The 19,342-nt window shown below is 50.3% G+C and overlaps 1 protein-coding gene across 1 annotated transcript in view; it reads left to right on the top strand.

Annotated features, from left to right (window-relative positions):
* Window positions 1–387: 387 nt before the first annotated feature.
* LOC127578741 (uncharacterized) overlaps window positions 388–19,342 on the top strand; it is an 88,809-nt gene continuing 69,854 nt past the window's right edge. The window contains exon 1 of the mRNA XM_052031190.1: window positions 388–657. Coding sequence (XP_051887150.1) covers window positions 576–657 — 82 coding nt within the window. The 5' untranslated portion in view covers window positions 388–575. The remainder of the gene's footprint in view (window positions 658–19,342) is intronic.

Raw genomic sequence — 19,342 nt, 5'->3', positions numbered from 1 at the left:
TGTGTGTCTCTGAGGGTGTGCCTGTACATTGGGTGCTGTGAGTGAGTGTGTCCCTGTCTAAGGGTGTGTCTGTAAACTGGGTGTTCACTGTGTGTGTGAGTGTGTGTGTGTGTGTGTTTAAGGGTGTGCCTGAATGCTGGATGCTGTGTGTGATTGTTGGTTTGAGTGAGTGCCAGTACACTGGGTGCTGTGTGTGCCTGTCTGAGGGTGTACCTGTGTACTGGGTGCCTGTGTGAAGTTCCTGTACACTGGGTGCTGAGGGTGTGCCTGTCTGAGGGTGTACCTGTGTACTGGGTGCCTGTATGATGTTCCTGTACACTGGGTGCTGAGGGTGTGCCTGTCTGAGGGTGTACCTGTGTACTGGGTGCCTGTGTGAAGTTCCCGTACACTGAGTTAGTTCCTGCCTCACTGATTATTACCTAGGTGGTGCTGAGACGCCGAGAGGAGGCGGCAGCTCCGTATCGTCACCAGTCCCTCCCCCTCTGCCTCCCCGCCCCGGCCGCCGAGCTCACTCCCCGGGCTGAAGGGACGCCGTGAGCCGGCGCTGGGACCCGGAGCGAGCGGCCGGCCGCTCCATGGCAGGGAGCGGGTGGGACTGGTTCCAGCGGGAGGAACGGATCGGACACATCAGCGACCTCAGGGTGCAGAACCTCCAGGGTAAGTCCGGCCAAAGTTTGGGTCCTGGGGTGGGGAGCGGGAGGGGAGTGGGTGAGAGAGGAGGGGAGGGGGTGAGAGAGGAGGGGAGGGGGTGAGAGAGGAGGGGAGGGGGTGAGAGAGGAGGGGAGGGGGTGAGGGAGGGGAGGGGGTGAGAGAGGAGGGGAGGGGAGGGGGTGAGGGAGGGGAGGGGGTGAGGGAGGAGGGGAGGGGAGGGGGTGAGAGAGGAGGGGAGGGGAGGGGGTGAGAGAGGAGAGGAGGGGAGGGGAGGGGGTGAGGGAGGGGAGGGGGTGAGGGAGGGGAGGGGAGGGGAGGGGGTGAGGGAGGGGAGGGGAGGGGGTGAGGGAGGGGGTGAGAGAGGAGGGGAGGGGGTGAGGGAGGGGAGGGGGTGAGGGAGGAGAGGGGAGGGGGTGAGGGAGGAGAGGGGAGGGGGTGAGGGAGGGGAGGGGGTGAGGGAGGAGAGGGGAGGGGGTGAGAGAGGAGGGGAGGGGGTGAGGGGAGGGGAGGGTGAGAGAGGGGGGTGAGAAGGGAGAGGAAGGTGGGCAGGGGGTGTGAGGGAGGGGGAGAGGGATGGGAGGGGGTGAGGGGAGGGGTGAGAGAGGAGGGGAGGGGGTGAGAGGAGGGGAGGGTGAGAGAGGGGGGTGGGAAGGGAGAGGAAGGGGTGGGCAGGGGGTGTGAGGGAGGGGGAGAGGGATGGGAGGGGGTGAGGTGTAGGGGTGGAGAGAGGGGAGGGGGTGAGTGAGGGGGATGAGGGGGTGGGGGTGACGGAGGAGAGTGGGCAGGAGGGGTGTGGACGGTAGGAGGGAGGGAGTGGAGGGAGGGAGAGCATTTCACAGGCTGGCGGCATGTCGGGGGGGGAGGGAGCGGACACGCACAGAGCCCGACAGGTCCCGGGGGTGGGGGGGAGCAGGGTCCCAGGGGTTGGATGACAGGGGCCCGTCCCTGGGGTTGGTTCCAGTCTGGGGAGGGAGGGAGGGAGGGGGAGGATGAGTGAGTGAGGGAGGGAGGGGGAGGATGAGTGAGTGAGGGAGGGAGGGGGAGGATGAGTGAGGGAGGAGGGTGAGTGAGGGAGTGAGGGTGTGAGAGGGGGAGGGTGAGAGAGGGAGGGTGAGTGAGTGAGGAAGGGAGGGGGAGGGGGGAGGGTGAGTGAGGGGGAGAGTGAGAGAAGGAGGGCTGGGAGAGGGACGGAAGGGGGAGAGGGAGGGGAGGGAGGCGTGGAGGGAATGAGGGGAGAGAGTGAGGGGAGGGGTAGGAGAGGGGGGGAGTGTGCAGGGGTTGAGATGGGAAGAGCGTGAAGGGGAGAGAGTGTGAGGTGGGGAGAGTGAGGAGGGAAGAGGAAAGGGGGTAGAGAGTTCAGAGGGAGCATGAGGGGGAAGTGTGGGCGTAGTGGTGGGGGCTTGAGAGGGGTGGGGTTGGGAGAGGGGGGTGTGGGTGTGTGGGGAGAATGGAGGGGGGAGAGGGGAGTGTTTACCAGAAGGGGGAAAGGGTGTGGTGATAGGATGAGGGGGGTGATTGACAGCAGTCCCTCCAGCCGACAGTCGGGCAGCATCTGTGGGAAGACAAAGGAAGTTAATGTTCGGTCGAAGACCCTCAGTCAGAATTGCTTGTTGATTTTCGTTGTCCAACCGTACCCTTCCCAACATGGTGATGGTTTCCATCATGGGCTACGATAATTGGTAAATTGGTTTATTATTGTCGCATGTACCAAGCAAGGTACAGTGAAAAATTTGTCTTGCATACCGTTCATACAGGTCAATTCATTGCAACAGTGCATACAAAGTAAAACAATAACAATGCAGAATAAAGTGTTACAGTTACAGAGAAAGTGCAGTGCAGGCAGACAATAAGGTGCAAGGTCATAACGAGGTAGATTGTGAGGTCAAGCGTCCTTCTTATCATCCTAGGGAACCGTTCCATAGTTCTGATGAAGTTGCGTCTGGCCGAGATGGGACAGAGATCGTATCTAAAGCAAGGTTTCCTTTCTAACCTGTCAATGTCTTTGGAGTTTTGGTCAAGGGCCTCTTGAAGCAGCCTTTGGGATATGTAATGATTTTTATGGTCGGTGAGGAGAGTTTGGAATGAAGGTGCTGTAAGGAGACATCTTGCACCTGAGATGTGGTTACTACACAGTAAAGGGAAACCAGCCTAAACTAGAGGTGAGGGGTGCCTGGCTGAAGGATTTGCAGGAGGTCAGGAGGGTGTGATTCAGTCATAGACGTAGAACTTTACAGCATGGAAACAGGCTCTTCGGCCCAACTCATCCATGCTGATCAAGGTGTCTTCCTGAGCTAGTCCTGCATTTGGTCCATATCCCTCTAAGCCTTTCCTAATCCATGTACCTGTCCAGATGTGCTTTAAACATTGTAATTGTACCCGTCTCTACCACTTCCCACTGATGTATAGAGGGATCTTGCGGTCTAAGTCCAGAGCTTCCTGAGAGTGGCCATGCAAGTAGATAGGGTGGCAAAGAAGGCGTACGGCGTGCTTGCCTTCATCGATCAGGACATTGAGAATAAGATGAAAGAAGTCATGTTGCAGCTGCATAAAATTTTGGTTGGGCTGCATTTCGGGGATTGTGTGCAGTTCTGGTCGCCCCATTACAGGAAGGATGTGGAGGCTTTGGAGAGGGTGCAGAAGAGGTTCACCAGGATGCTGCCTGGATTAGAGGGTAGGGGTATAAGGAGAGGTTGGACAAACTTGGGTTGTTTTCTCTGGAGCGTCGGAGGCTGAGGGGAGACCTGACAGAGGTTTATAAAATTATGAGAGGTGTAGATAGGGTAGATGGACTCCTTTTCCAAGGGTGGAAATGTTAAACACTAGAGGTCATGCATTTAAGTTGAGAGAGGGCGAAAGTTTAAAGGAGATGTGCGGGGCAAGTTTTTTAACACGGAGAGTGGTGGGTGCCTGGAGCGGGCTGCCTGGGGTGGTGGTGGAGACAGATACGACAGTGACGTTTAGGAGGGTGTTAGACAGACACGTGAATGTGCCGGGAATGGAGGGATGTGGATCATGTGCAGGCAGAAGGGATTTAGTTTAATTTGGCATTGTGGTCAGAATAAACATTGTGGGCCGAAGGGCCTGTTCCTGTGCTGTTTTATGTTCCTCTAGCAGCTTGTTCCATATACCCACCATGCAATACTTGTCCCCTTTAAATCTTTCCCCCTCTCACCTTAAGCCTATTCCCTCTTGCTTTAGACTCCCCTGCCCTGGGGAAAAGTCTGTGACCATCGCCCTTACCTACACCCCTCATGTTATGCATGATCGGTGCCTCCGTGAGCTGGTGAGCCTCACAAGTGTGGTGAAAGAATGCAAGAGGGGGAAGTCACCAAAAAAAATAATCAGGAGCAGGGAGGGAGAGAGGGCGCAGCCTCGGTTAGTTGAGGGAAGGGATTCAAACGCGAACGGAGGTAGATCAACTGGCAGGGAAGCTGGGCGTCTGTGCATGTCATTGGTGGAAGGTCAGGACGGGTTAGCTTGTTCAGTCGCGCACAGTGCACTGTCGGAGTTGTGGGAGATGAACAAACTTAAGGGTTGAGTGAGTTTTGCAAGGGCACATTGGTATTGTTTATTAAAAGGGATGTGAATTAAAAAAAATAGCAAGATTATGCACTGCCGGGGATGGTGGTAGAGGCTGGTGCAATAGGGACATTTAAAAGACTCTCAGATAGGCACATGGATGTAAGAAAAATGGAGGGTTATGGGCTGTGTAGGAGGGAAGGGTTAGATTGATCGTGGAGTAGGCACGACATTGTGGGCCGAAGGGCCTGTACTGTGCTCTACTGTTCTATGTTATACTTGAGTTATGTGGTGCATTGGTGAGACCACGTCAGGAGTACTGTGTCCAGTGTTGGTCTTATTTTTAGGATTGGGTGTTGATGGTTTGGAAGCAGATCAGAGGTTCACCAGAACGGTTGGGTTTGGATCTGCTGGAGTTTAGGAAAGTGTGAGGGGACTTGATTGAAGCGCATAAGATCTTAACGTAGACCAGTACAGCACAGGAACAGGCCCTTCGGCCCACCGTGTCTGTGCCGGCCATAGCACCAAATTAAACTAAATCCCTTCTGCCTGCCAGGGGTGCTGGTAGAGGCTGATACAATAACCTATTAAACGCTGCTATCATATCTGCTTCCACCACCACTCTCTGTGTAAACAAAAACTTGCCCCACACATTTCCCTTAAACTTTCCCCCTCTCACCTTAAATGCATGCCCTCTAGTATTAGACATTTCCACCCTAGGAAAAAGATTCTGTCTACCCTGTCTAGAGCATAGAACATAGAACAGTACAGCACAGGAACAGGCCCTTTGGCCCACAAACTAATTAAATGCCTACACGACGTCCATATCCCTCCATTCTCTGCACATCCATGCACCTATTAAATGTCCCTATCGTCTCTGCCTCCACCACCACCCCTGGCAGCACATTCTGGGCACCCACCACTCTCTGTGTAAAACAAGCCACCCCCGCACATCTCCTTTGAACTTGCCCCTTCTCACTTTATGCATGAACATATTAGTCGGTGGTGCAAGGTGTGGGAAGATGCTGCTCGCTACTAAAGGGGAAATCGCAAGTCCCCCACACTCTCGCACACATTCCTCTGGACATCACTTACTGTAACTCTGCTGTTCACAGCTCTGCACAGGTTTGTGTCCGAACTGTCCTGCTTTCTGAGGGGGTCTTTTGGAGTCAGGAGCAGGACTCTGATCTTCTTGGACGGTCTGTCTCTGTCTCTTCCCCCCTCCCCTGGTCTCTTTCCCCCCACCCCCTCAGTCTCTCTTTCCCCCCTCCTGGTCTTCCCCCCCGGGGTCTCTCTCTCTCCACCCACCCACCCCTTGATCTCTCTGTCCCCCACCCTTTGGTCTCTCTCCCCCCGACCTCTCTGTCTCTCCGTCCCTCTGTCCCCCCCCGTCTCTTACCTCCCCATCTCCCCCCTCTTGTCTCCCCCATCCTTCCCCGTCTCCCCTCCCTCTTTCCCCCTTCTCTTCCCCCGCTACCTTCTTTTCCCCCACCCCCCCCCCCCCATCTCGTGTACACATCAAGTCAGATGTTACTTGTAAACTTTCCTTGCTTCAGCCCCCTCTCCCTGAGTTAACTGTGGTGAAAGTACGAGCGGCTCTGGTAACCGAGACCAGGGAGTGAGTTGCAGGCCTGAACCTAATCAAGGTCTTTGTGTATGGAATAACAGAAACCTGGCAGAGAATGACAGGCTGGAGTCTAATCAAGGACCTTGTCTACAGAATAACAGATACCCAGGACTGTGGCCTAGGCAGAAATCTAATTAAGGGGTTCATGTGACTTCTGAATGTGTTCTTGAAAACAAGGGTTTACATGATCATCAGCTCTGCCTGTGATCAGTGAGGTGAAAGCAACTAAATGTGTTGGGGCAGGATTCTGAAAGTCTGGTTCAGTGGGATCTCTGTGAGAGGTTGCAGTGATGGTGAGTGGGGAGGGTGTGAGGTAGAACGTACAACTAGTGCTGGTCTCGAGAGATGTGGCAAAGGGGAAGGAACGCTGATGTTGGAGTCGTAGAGAGGGACGGCATGGAAAAGGCCCTTCAGCCCATCGAGTCTGTGCAGACAATCCACCACCCATTTACACTAATTCCATATTTTGTTCAGAATCAGTTTATTATCACTGCCATATGACATGAGATGTGTTGTTTTGCGGCAGCAGTACAGTGCAAAGGCATAAAATCTCTAAATTACAAAAAAAATAAATAATGCAAGAAAAAGAATAACGAGGTAGTGTTCATGGGTTCACGGACTATTCAGAAATCTGATGGCAGAGGGGAAGAAGCTGTTCCTGAATCGTTGAGTGTGGGTCTTCAGGCTCCTGTACCTCCTCCCAGATGGTAGTAACGTGAAGAGGGCATGTCCTGGGTGGTGAGGGTCCTTAGCGATGGATGCTGCCTTCTTGAGGCACCGCCTCTTGAAGATGTCCTCGATGGTGGGGAGGGTTGTGCCCGTGATGGAGGTGGCTGAGTCTACAACCCTCTGCAGCCTCTTGCGATCCTGTGCATTGGAGCCTTCATACCAGGCGGTGATGCAACCAGTCAGAATGCTCTCCACCGTACATCTGTAGAAATTTGGAAGAGCCTCTGGTGACGTACCGAATGCCTTAATGAACTAGAACTGCTGTTCTCCCCACATTCCCATCATCTTTCCCCCCCCCCCCCAGATTCTACCCCTCACCCACACACCGGGGGCAATTTACAGCAGCCAATTAACCCACCGACCTGCACGTCTTTGGGATGTGGGAGGAAGCTGGAGCACGGGGGTGGAAACCCACAGGGAGAACATGCAAACTCCACACAGACAGCACCCAAGGTCAGGATCGAACCCGGGTCACTGGCACTGTGATGTTTAAGAGAAAATGTCTGTCTGTGTTTTTACCAAGCTCTGTTGGTAATGAATGATTTGGAGTTGTTCTCGGGATCTGACCTGAGTTGCTAATTAATGGCAGGACCCCTAACAGCATTGATGTACAGAGGGATCTTGGCGTCCAAGTCCAGAGCTCCCCGAAAGTGGCTACACAAGTTGATAGGGTGGTAAAGAGGGCGTACGGCATGCTTGCCTTTGTTGGTTAGTAATAAGAGTACAAGAGTTGGGAAGTCATGTTGCAGCTGTATAAAACTTTGGTTCGGCTGCACTTGAAGTATTGTGTGCAGTTCTGGTCGCCCCATTACAGGAAGGTGTGGGGGCTTTGGAGAGGGTGCAGAAGAGGTTCACCAGGATGTTGCCTGGATTAGAGGGCATGTGCTGTAAGGAGAGGTTGGACAAACTTGTGTTGTTTTCTCTGGAGCATCGGAGGCTGAGGGGAGACCTGATAGAAGTTTATAAGATCATGAGAGGCAGAGATAAGAGTAGACAGCCAGAATCTTTCTCCCACAGGGCATGCATTTAAGGTGAGAGGGGGAAAGTTTAAGGGAGATGTGCGGGGCAAGTTTTTTTAAACAGAGAGCGGTGGGTGCCTGGAATGTGCTGCTGGGGGTGGAGCGGAATAGGCAGGGAATGGAGGGATATGGGTCATGTACGTGTATTAGTTTGAATTGGCACAGACATGGTGAGCTGAAGGGCCTGTTCCTGTGCTGTACTGTTCTGTGTTCTGACCTCCACACTGAGAGCATTTACTTTGCTTGCCATTAGTTGCCCTGTGAAGTTGGTAGCGGGTTTCCCAAGTGACTTGCTGGACTATTGCAAGGGCTGCCAAGTACGTCCACAGTGGTGGCAACGGCCTGTATACAGCCAGGCCCGTTGAAGGCAGGACCAGGCACTGATTCAGTTTTTCCAACAATCCCATACCCTCCGCCGTCACTTTTTCCAACTTTTTTTTAATTGAGCGATTTTGTTTTTTGACACTGAATTAAAATTCTCAAGATATGGAGGCCGGTAACAGTCTTTTCCCCAGGGTGGGGGAGTCCAAAACTAGGGGGGCATAGGGTGAAAGGGGAAAGATTTGAAAGGGGAAAGATTTGAAAGGGACCTGACGGGCAACTTTTTCCACGCAGAGGGTGTTGAGTGTATGGAACGAGCTGCCAGAGGAAGTGGGTGAGGCAGGTACAACAGTGTCATTTAAGCAGCACTTGGACAGGTACATGGAGGGACGGGGCTTGGAGGGGATATGGGTCGAATGCAGGGAATTGGGACTAGCTGGGCGGGTACCGTGGTCGACATGGACTGGTTGGGCTGAAGGGCCTGTATCCGTGCTGTATTGCTCTATGACTATGAATCTACCCAAGGTGGGATTTGAACCTGTGTTCTTTGATTCACTTGTCCAGACCTTATGATCATCCCACAGACGAAGGCAGCTGGATGGTGGATGGGGACAAGTGGCAGACCGGACTATCTTGTCACCTGTAGTTTCCGTGGTCCTCCACCCCTGCTCCACCTCCCCCTTCAAGTTAAATCTGTCTTTGATCCCAGCTACACATGAGGCCTTCTGACTTAGCTGGTAGACCCTCTCCCTCACAGCTCCAGGGATGCAGGTTCGATCCTGACCTCGGGCGCTGTCTTGTGTGAAGTTTGCACATTCTCCCTGTGACCTCGTGGGTTTCCTCCAGGTACTCTGGTTTCCCCGCCACATCCCAAAGAAGTTCTGGTAAGTTAAGTTACAAGAACGTGGCCAGGACTCAAGGTCCTGAGTTAGAGGGAGGGATTGGGCAGGCTAGGACTTCATTCTATGGCGTGTAGGAGCCTGAGGAGTGACGTTGTGGAGGGGTATGAAACCGTGAGGGGTATAGATAGGGTGAATGCACTCGGTCTTTTTCCCAGGAAAAGAGAATCAAAAACTAGAGGGTGTAAGGTGAGAGGGAAAAGATTTAAAAGGGATCTGAGGGGCAACTTCTTCACGCAGAGTAAGATTTTTTTAAGATATCTTTATCAGATCGAACATCGAAACACGCAGTGAAATGCATCTTTTGCATAGTGTGTTCTGGGGGCAGCCCGCAAGTGTCGCCACGCTTCTGGCGCCAACATAGCGTGCCCACAACTTCCTAACCCGTATGTCTTTGGAATGTGGGAGGAAACCGGAGCACCCGGAGGAAACCCACGCAGACACGGGGAGAACGTACAAACTCCTTACAGACAGTGGCCGGAATTAAACCCGGGTCGCTGGCACTGTAATAGCGTTACGCTAACTGCTACACTACTGTGCCTGCCCTCTACGCTACCGTGCTTGCCCTAGTGGTCAGTATGTGGAACGAGCTGCCAGAGGAAATGGTTGAGGCAGCTACGATAACAGCAATTAAAAGGCACTTGAGCAGGTACATGGATAGGAAAGGTTTAGAGGGATATGGGCCAAACGCGGGCAAATGGGACCAGCTCAGGTGGGCATCTTGGACGGCATGGATGAGTTGGGCCGAAGGGCCTGTCTCTGTGCTGTATTACTGTATGACTCCAATTAGCCACTGTAAATTGCTCCTTACTGTGAAAAAGTAGCAAAACAATCAAAGGGGAGTTGGTGGTCACATAGAGAGATCAAGTTGCCAGGGGTGCAGTGAAAAGGGAATGATGGGATTGCTCTTCTCAGGGCTGGCACGGATGGATTAAATGGCCTCCTTCTGTATTGTAATAAGCACGGAAACAGTGTGAGGTTCCTCCTCCGTACAGGTCTTTTTTTTCCCATCTGTTTTGGAAAGCTAATTAGGTTGTTTTGACTAAAGCTCCACTCACTTCAAATTTGAATCTATGCAGCTCACCTGCAGCTTAGATGGGGGGGAAACTATGTAAACACTGCCGCACTCAGCGTGACGTAGAGCCAGCTGGGGTGGACTGAAATGTGAGCCCAGTCAAAGTAAATCAGGATCACACAGCAGTGAGGCAATGGTGCCTCAGACCACGTTCCCTGCACCTCCTGATTACGCGAGGATCTGAGTTTGAAAATCACCCTCCAGCTCAGCATCTTCCAAAGCTCCTCGTAGCCAGTCTGGAGTGTTGCATTCAGTTCTGATTGCCCCATTACAGGAAGGGTGTGGAGGCTTTGGAGAGGGTGCAGAAGAGGTTCACCGGGACGCTGCCTGGATTAGAGGGTATGAGCTATCGGGAGAGGTTGGACAAACTTAGGTTGTTTTCTCTGGAGCGGTGGAGGCTGAGATGAGATCTGATAGATGTTTATAAGATTATGAGAGGAAGAGACAAAGTAGACTCAGGATATATTTTATCCAGGAGTGAAATGCTTAATACCAGAGGGCATGCATTTAAGATGAGAATGGGGTAAGTTCAAAGGAGATGTGTGCGGCGGTTTTTTTTTACACAGAATGGTGGGTGCCTGGAATGCGCTGCCGGGGTTGATGGAGGAGGCAGATACGATAGAGGCTCTTAGATAGGCACGTGAATGTGCAGAGAACGGAGGGATATGGACATTGTGTAGGCAGAAGGGACTAGTTTAATTGGTTCGACACAACATCGTGGGCCGAAGGGCCTTTTCCTGTACTGTACTGTTCTATGTAGCGCAAGATCCCACACATACGGCCCTTGTTTACTGGCGGCAGAGGTGGAGGAGGGGTGAGTATCTGAGATCAGCCTGATCAGATAGCCAGTTGTCCAGGAAGTGTTACGATGATCTAGTCTTGGAGACACAAGTGACTACAGGTGCTGGAATCTGGAGCAACAAACGATCTGCTGGAGGGACTCAGCGGGTCGAGCAGCATCTGTGGAGGAAAATGGACAGTCCATGTTTCGGGTTGAGATCCTTCCTCTGGTCTGAAAGAGGGGAGATGGACGGTATAAAGAGCCGGCAGGTGATGGGTGGATCCAGGTGAGGAGGGGTGATAGGCAGACGGAGGAGGGGAGGGTGGGAGTAGCGACAGAGGCTGGGAGGTGAGAGGTGGAGGTGACACAGGGCTGCAGATGGTGGGATCTGATAGGAGAGGAAGGTGGAGCCTGGAACCAGATACGGGAGGTGGGGAGGGCAGGTGGGAGCAGAACTCTTCCCACTCTCCCTTCCCTCATCTGCCTATCACCCCTCCCCTCCTGGATCCACCTACCCCTTGCCAGTTCTTGCTCTACCCCTCCCCCTCACCTCTTTATACCAGCTATTGTCTTCCAGTCCAGATGAAGGGTCTCGACCCGAAACGTCGACTGTCCATCTCCCTCCACAGATGCTGCCCGACCCGCTGAGTTCCTCCAGCATCTTGTGTGTTGCAGTGATCTTGCCTTGCCCATTTACCAAGGGGCCTATGCAAGCGTTATTTTCTCAGTATGTGTGCCGCACTTGGAATTGCGTACTGGCCGACCCAAAGCAGGGGTGACACCCCAGCCTTGCCTGAGGGACATTGGTGGAATAACCAGATTTGTTGACTGCATTTAGAAGTGTACAAGATGATAAGAGGCATAGATCGAGTGAACAGTCAGAGACTTTTTCCCAGGGCGACAATGGCTAACACGAGGGGACATAATTTTAAGGTGATTGGAGGAAGATATAAGGGGGATGTCAGGGGTAAGTTTTTTTTACACTGCGAGTGGTGGGTGTGTGGAACGCACTGCCGGCAGAGGTTGTGGGGGCAGATACATTAGGGACATTTAAGAGACTCTTAAATAGACTCATGAATGATAGAGAAATGGAGGGCTATGTGGGAGGGAAGGGTTAGATAGATCTTAGAGCAGGATAAAATGTCGGCACAACATTGTGGGCCGAAGGGCCTGTACTGTGCTGTGATGTTCTATGTTCATACCAGTCTGTGGTAGGATTTGAACATGAGACTGCAGGGAGCTCCAGTCAGTGCTGCAACCTCTCACCTCATTTTGGCCTCTGTTGATTGGCAGGTCTGATCTCTACCACACCTCTCCAACCAAATATATCACCTATGGTTTCTTTTTAATCATTTCTTTAGTGCAATAACTAGTTATTTGTACCCGGCTTCACCAACCTTCTGCCATTTTGTAAAATCACATTCAAACATGGCAAAAGCTGAATAACAGAATGAAAAGAAGCTCGTGAAGTTGAATCAAAAAATATAAATACTAAAGCTAATAGCATGAGTCAGAATAAAATGGCAAATTAAATCAGAACTCTTGTAGAGATGGATAGTAATTTTGCTGCTGTGCATTTTCTGTAGATCTCCATAAGCTTTTAGGTAATCTGATTGTATTTTTTTTGACTTAACAACCAAGAAGTGGTGACACCCACAAACAAGCGTGCTGGTTCCTCCTGGAAGTGGCATTCTTTTAATGGGATCTAGAATCTTCCTGAGGCTGCCTGCCTTTTGTACTAAATAAAAACAGAAAATGCCTGAAATAGATAAGATGAGGTATCTTTATTAGTCACATGTACATTGAAACACGCAGTGAAATGCATCTTTTTGCGTAGTGTTCTGAGGGCAGCCCGCAAGTGTCACTACGCTTCCGGCGCCAACATAGCACGCCCACAACTTCCTGACCCCTACGTCTTTGGAATGTGGGAGGAAACCCACGCAGACACGGGGAGAACGTACAAAGTCCTTACAGACAGCGGCCGGAATTGAACCTGGGTCGCTGGTGCTGTAATAGCGTTATGCTAACCGCTACACTACCGTGCCTGCTAGGACAGGTTGGGCAACGCCGGCAGAGAGAGAAAAACAGAGTCGTCGTTTGACTTGGAACGTTAACTGTTTTTCTCTCTCCGCAGATGCTGCCTGACCTGCTGAGTGTTTCTAGCATTTTTAAAGTTTTAGTTCAGAGTTGCAGCATCTGCATGTTGATTCTTCACTGCTTTGTACGATATCCAGGGCTTTTTCATCCATTTAGCTGTCAAGGGGAAAAAATAAAGTGACTCAGCTCTTAATGTCTCCTCCTACACCTCTCCTCGTTGTCATGGATTAAAATCAGTTTTGATTTGCTGTGTGATTAATACCTCCAGCCAGGGAGTGCCTGGTAAGTCCTGTAAACATCAGATGACATGTAACACTGCAAAAATGTGCAGTTGTGAAGGCAGCACAGGAGATTGTTGGTGTTGTAGGGTGGAAACAGGTAACCAAGGGAGTGCTCCTTCGGGTATTAGGTATGGCAGCTGTAACAATAGGCTGTTGCATTGAAGTATTAACAGTGTGCTGTTCAAAACAATGCAGTAAATCAATCCATCTGGCAGAGTTACTCTTGAACATAGAAATACAGAAACATATAAAACCTACAGCACGATTCAGGCCCTTCGGTCCACAAAGCTGTGCCGAACATGTCCCTACCCTAGAAATTACTAGGCTTACCCATAGCCCTCTATTTTACTCAGCTCCATGTGCCTATCCAAGTCTCTTGAAAGACCCTATCGTATCCGCCTCCACCACCGTTGCTGGCAGCCCATTCCACACACTCACCACTCTCTGAGTGAAAAACTTACCCCTGACATCTCCTCTGTACCTACTCCCCAGCACCTGTGTCCTCTTGTGGCAACCATTTCAGCCCTGGGGAAAAGCCTCTGACTATCCACCCGATCAATGCCTCTCATCATCTTATACACCTCTATCAGGACCCCCCTCATCCTCCGTCTCTCCAAGGAGAAAAGGCCGAGTTCCCTCAACCTGCTTTCATAAGGCATGCTCCGCATCCCAGGCAGCATCCTTGTAAATCTCCTCTGCACCCTTTCTATGGCTTCCACATCCTTCCTGTAGTGAGGCGACCAGAACTGAGCACAGTGCTCTGACATGTGACATTGAACATGTGACAAAATGTTCTTCAGGTCTCTTTCTTGCAGATCACCCTGTGGGCCAGGCCCCAGTTGATAGAACCTAGAACAGAGAACACCGAACAGCACAGGAACAGGCCCTTCGGCCCACCGTATCTGTGCCGACATGATGCTGCATTAAACTAAATCCCTTCTGCCTGCATATGATCCATACCCCTCCATTCCCCACATGTTCACGTGTCTAACAGCCTCACAAACGCCATAATCGTATCTGCTTTCACCACCACCGCTGGCAGCCTGTTCCAGGCACCCGCCACTCTCTGCGTAAAACCAAAACCTGCCCCGCACATCTCTTTTAAACTTTCCCCCCCTCACCTCAAACCTTTACCTTCTAGTATTTGATAAAAATAAAAGACTTTGACCATCTACCCTATCTACGCCTCTCATAATTTTATAAACCTCTATCAGGTCTCCGACGCTCCAGAGAAAACAACCCAAGTTTGTCCAACCTCTCCCCATAGCACATGCCCTCTAATCCAGGCAGCATCCTGGTGAACCTCTTCTGCACCCTCTCCAAAGTGTCCACATCCTTCCTGTGATGGGGCGACCAGAACTGCACACAATACTCCAAATGCGGCCTAACCAAAGTTTTATACAGCTGCAACATGACTTCTTCAGTCTTACACTCAATGCCCTGACCAATGAAGGCAAGCATGCCATACGCCGCCTTTACCACCCGATCTACTTGCATAAGAAACATAAGATATAGGAGCAGGAGGAGGCCATCTGGCCCGTCGAGCCTGCTCCGCCATTCAATAAGATCATGGCTGATCTGGCCGTGGACTCAGATCCACCTACCTGCCTTTTCCCCATAACCCTTAATTCCCCTACTGTGAAAAAATCTAACTGTATCTTAAATATATTTAATGAGGTAGCCTCTGCTGCTCCCCTGGGCAGAGAATTCCACAGATTCACTGATCTCTGGGAAAAGCAGTTCCTCCTCATCTCCGTCCTAAATCTACTCCCCCGAATCTTGAGACGATGTCCCCTAGTTCTAGTCTCACCTACCAGTGGAAACAACCTTCCTGCCTCTCCCTTTCATAATTTCATGTGCTTCTCTAAGATCCCCTCTCATTCTCCTGAATTCCAGTATCGTCCCAGGTGACTCAATCTCTCCACATAGGCTAACCCCCTCATCTCCAGAATCAATCTGGTGAACCTCCTCTGAACCGCCTCCAAAGCCAGTGTATCTTTCCTCAAGTAAGGAGACCGGAACTGCACGCAGTACTCCAGGTGCAGCCTCACCAGTACCCTGTACAGTTGCAGCATAACCTCCCTGCTCTTAAATTCAATCCCTCTAGCAATGAAGGCCAACGTTCCATTTGCCTTCTTGATAACCTGTTGCACCTGCAAACCAACCTTTTGCTATTCCTGCAAAGGTTGTGTGTCCGCTTTCAGGGAGCGATGGACTTGGACCCCAAGATCCATCAGTGGGAAGCGGCAGAGGCGGATACAATTACAATGTTTAAAAGACATTTGGACAGGTACATTGATGGAGAATATGTGCCAAATGCACACCTGTATAGCTCATACCCTCTAATCCAGGCAGCACACTGGTAAACCCCTTCTGCACCCTTTTCAAAGCCTATACTGGGGTGACCAGAAGGGCACACAATTGATGCTGGAATATCCTGGTTGAGGGGAGGAGTTGGGATGGTTTAGTGGCCAGGGGTGGAGTGGGGAGGCGGATCTGAGCCCTTTGTAGACCCTTCCCTTTAACCAGCAGAACCAGAAACTGGTCCAACCAGAGACTGGACTTTCGGTAGGGGGTTAGGGGAAGGAATGTCTCTCCACATCAGACTGTGGATTCATAATGCTGTTTAAAATCATGAATAAGTAATGAAAAATGTGTTCCAGTGAGAGAGAGAGAAGGCACAGATAGAAGGTGACACAGAAGGCTGCAGTTAGAAGGTCAAGTCGAGTCGAGCTTATTGCCTTGTGCACACCTACAGTGAGGTACAGGTATAATCAGAAACTTGCAGCGGCATCACAGGTACAGACAACACACAGAATACAAATTAAAATTATACCATGCAGTGGAAAAAAACATGTACATAAAATTATACCATACAGTGAAAAAAATAACTGCAAAAACAAGACCTCAGTGAAAAAAAACAAAGACACAATCAGAGAAAAGTCCACGGCAGTGCAAGAGGTGGTCCGTAGTGTCCCGTTGCTGAGCTAGGGTTAGGGTTGTGCAGGTCAGTTCAAGAACCTGATGGTTGAAGGGAAGTCGCTGTTCCTGAACCCGGTGGTGTGGGACTTCAGGCTTCTGTACCTCCTGCCCGACGGTAGCAGCGAGAAGAGGGCACGGCCCAGATGGTGGGGATCCTTGATGATAGGTGTTGCCTTTTTGAATTGATTGGCAAAAGAACCAATGGCAACTTGAGGCAAGCCCTGTGTTCATTTCCGTATCGAAAGGCCAGCATTCACCACTCATCCTTAATTGCCCTTGACGGGGGTGATGAGAGTATCACCTCGGTGTCAGCCACATGGTGTCTGGAGAACCATGTAACCCTGACCAGAGAACAATGACAGATCTTCCCACCAAGGGACACCAGTGAACTGTGTAGGTTTTTGTGATAACCTACTCACTTCATTGTCACAAATTTTAAGTCCAGACATTTTTTAGTTTCAGGTTATTATTTTTGAAGTTAAATTCCTCAGCCACTGTGGTGGAATTTGAACTGGAGTCTCTGGTTTGTCACAGAGTTAGACAACACTGAAACAGGCCCTTCAACACAACTGGTCCATGCCTACCATGATTCCCATCTAAGCTCGTCCCATTTGGCCCATATCCCTCTAAACCTTTCCTACCCATGTACCTGTCCAAGTACCTTCTAAATGTTGTTAATGTACCTGCCCCTACCACTTCCTCTGGCAGCTCATTCCATATACTGACCATTATCTGGGTGAAAAAGTTGCCCCTCAGGTTCCTAATAAATCTCTCCTCTTTCACCTTAAACCTGTGCCCTCAAGTTCGTGATTCCTCAACCCTGGGAAAAAAGGACTGTGTGTATTCCCCCTATCTATGCCCCTCGTGATTTTATATACCTCTATAAGATCACACCTGTCACGAACCAGCAACAAAAGAAACACACTGAGCATGATTCAGTGTTAAAAACTATTTTATTAATCACTACTTATGATAATATGTAAAATAAAAGTAAAAATGTTAGTATGTTAGAATTCAAAAATGTTAAACCTTGAACGTTAACCCCAAAACTAAACTCGTCGTGTGTGTGTGTGACAAAGTCCAAAACTCCCAGTTCCAGAATGGTTCTTAAAGTTCAGTTCCGCAAGCCATAAGGTGAAACATGAGCAAGGGCTTCTTCAACAACCACCGTTGTCTGAAGATAAGATGTAGATGTAGAAAAACATAGAGAGAGTACATACGAAATCCAAATGTTCCACGATGGAACCCAAACGACACTTCAGTGTTTACTCGGTAGTGACTTCCTCACCCCGAAAAGCATCCGAACTGTGGTCGTCCACACACAAATACCTGTTTCTTTCTACAGGTCAGCAACAAAGTGAACTCCACCGGATTACTTCCAACTTCCATACATGGATTTCAGTGGCAAACACAGTTATTGTTTCTCATCCATCGATAGAGAAAACAAGCAGGCTGGTGTCTCTCTCCCTTCTCTCTCTCTTTCTTCTTCTTCTGACTTCTTCAACAACGTCATTACGTCCTTTATCTTCTATTGACGTAAGCACGCCCCACACACACATACACACACACTCTCTATCTTAAAGGGACTTTCACTGAGTACGTAACACACCTCAGTCCTACACTCCAAATAATAGATTGGTAAATTGGTTTATTATTGTCCCCTGTACCGAGGTACAGTGGAAAAGCTTTGTTTTGCATGCCGTCCATACAGATCATTTCATCACATCAGTGCATTGAGGTAGTACAAGGGAAAACAATAACAGAATGCAGAATAAAGTGTCACAGTTACAGAGAAAGTGCAGTGCAGGCAGACAATAAGGTGCAGGCCCATGATGACATAGGCTGTGAGGTCAAGAGTCCACTTTATCGTAAAGTCCCAACCTGCCCACTCTGTCTCCATAACTCAGTCCCTTGAGTCCCGTAAATGACCCTCGTAAATGTCCCATGCACTCCTCCCAGCTTAATGGCGTCTGTCCTATAGCAGGGTGACCAAACCTGAACACAATATTCCAAATGCAGCCTCACCGACATCTTGTACACCTGCAATGTAACCTCCCAACTTTTATACTCAATGCCTTGCCATTGTCAGCCAAGGTATCTGGGTTACTAGACTTTAATGAAGCACTGCATTACCACAGTTCCATTCATGAAATGAGCAGTGTTGCAGCAGTTAATTGCAGGCCTAGTAACCTAGGATTTGGAAAATACTATCTGTTGGTGTGATGGACGTGCCATCAAATCGAAATTGGGTGAATGCATGAAGGAGCATGAACTTGCAGGGGTTACGGTAGAGGATCCAAGGAGGGGGGCAGTCTGGATGGGCGGAATGGTTCCTGCCCTTGGATCAGAGAATCGGAGCAAGAGTTGGCCATACAGCCCTTCGAGCTGGCCCCGCCATTGATCAAGATCATGGCTGATTTTCTGCCTCGGTTCTTCTTTCGTGCACAGTCCCCATCTCCTGTGACCTCCAGAGGTGTTTGTCTCTCGTTCTGAATGAACCCTGACCGAGCCTCCAGATTCCCTCCGAGGGAGAATTCCAAAGCCGCCACCCCCTCCCCCCCCCCCCGCACCTTCTGAGTGAAGAGACCTCTTCCTGACCTAAATGGTCAACCCCTCCAATCTCAAACGGTGCCCCAGACACCGCATCCCCTCTGTCAAGCTCGTTCAGAATTTTGTAGAGACACAAAGCTACAGATGCCGGAATCTGGAGCAAAAAGCAAAGCTCATCGTGTCGAGCAGCATCTGTGGAGGCAAGGGGGGATAGACGTTGTTTCAAGTCTAGTAGAAATAACAGTGAGGGGAGGGACTCCCAGAATATCAGCCATTGCTCTGCCTCCACAGATGCTGCTTGACCCACTGAGCTTTGTTTTTTTTTGCCCCTTTCAGAAATTTGTATGTTTCGATGAGATCTCTTGTTTTAAACTCCAAAGAATACAGTTCCAGTCTCTCCTTGTACAGCAAACCCACCATTGTTGGAACTAGTCTGGTAAATCTACACTGTGTCGCAAGTCCATCCATGAGTAAGGAGCAGGTGCAGGTGTTACGGTAGAGGATCCAAGGAGGGGGGCAGTCTGGATGGGCGGAATGGTTCCTGCCCTTGGATCAGAGAATCGGAGCAAGAGTTGGCCATACAGCCCTTCGAGCTGTATTTACTAGGCCTGCAATTAACTGCTGCAACACTGCTCATTTCATGAATGGAACTGTGGTAATGCAGTGCTTCATTAAAGTCTAGTAACCCAGATACCTTGGCTGACAATGGCAAGGCATTGAGTATAAAAGTTGGGAGGTGCACTCCAGGTGCAGTCTCACCAAAGCTTTGTAGGATTGTAATCAAACCCTCTTAAATAATGAGATGAGAAAG

This window comes from Pristis pectinata, chromosome 1 (genome assembly GCF_009764475.1).
Source record: "Pristis pectinata isolate sPriPec2 chromosome 1, sPriPec2.1.pri, whole genome shotgun sequence".
NCBI classification, from domain to species: Eukaryota; Metazoa; Chordata; class Chondrichthyes; order Rhinopristiformes; family Pristidae; genus Pristis; species Pristis pectinata.
The sequence above is the reverse complement of the archived record's forward strand: the minus strand, read 5'-3'. Positions and strand labels throughout refer to the sequence as shown.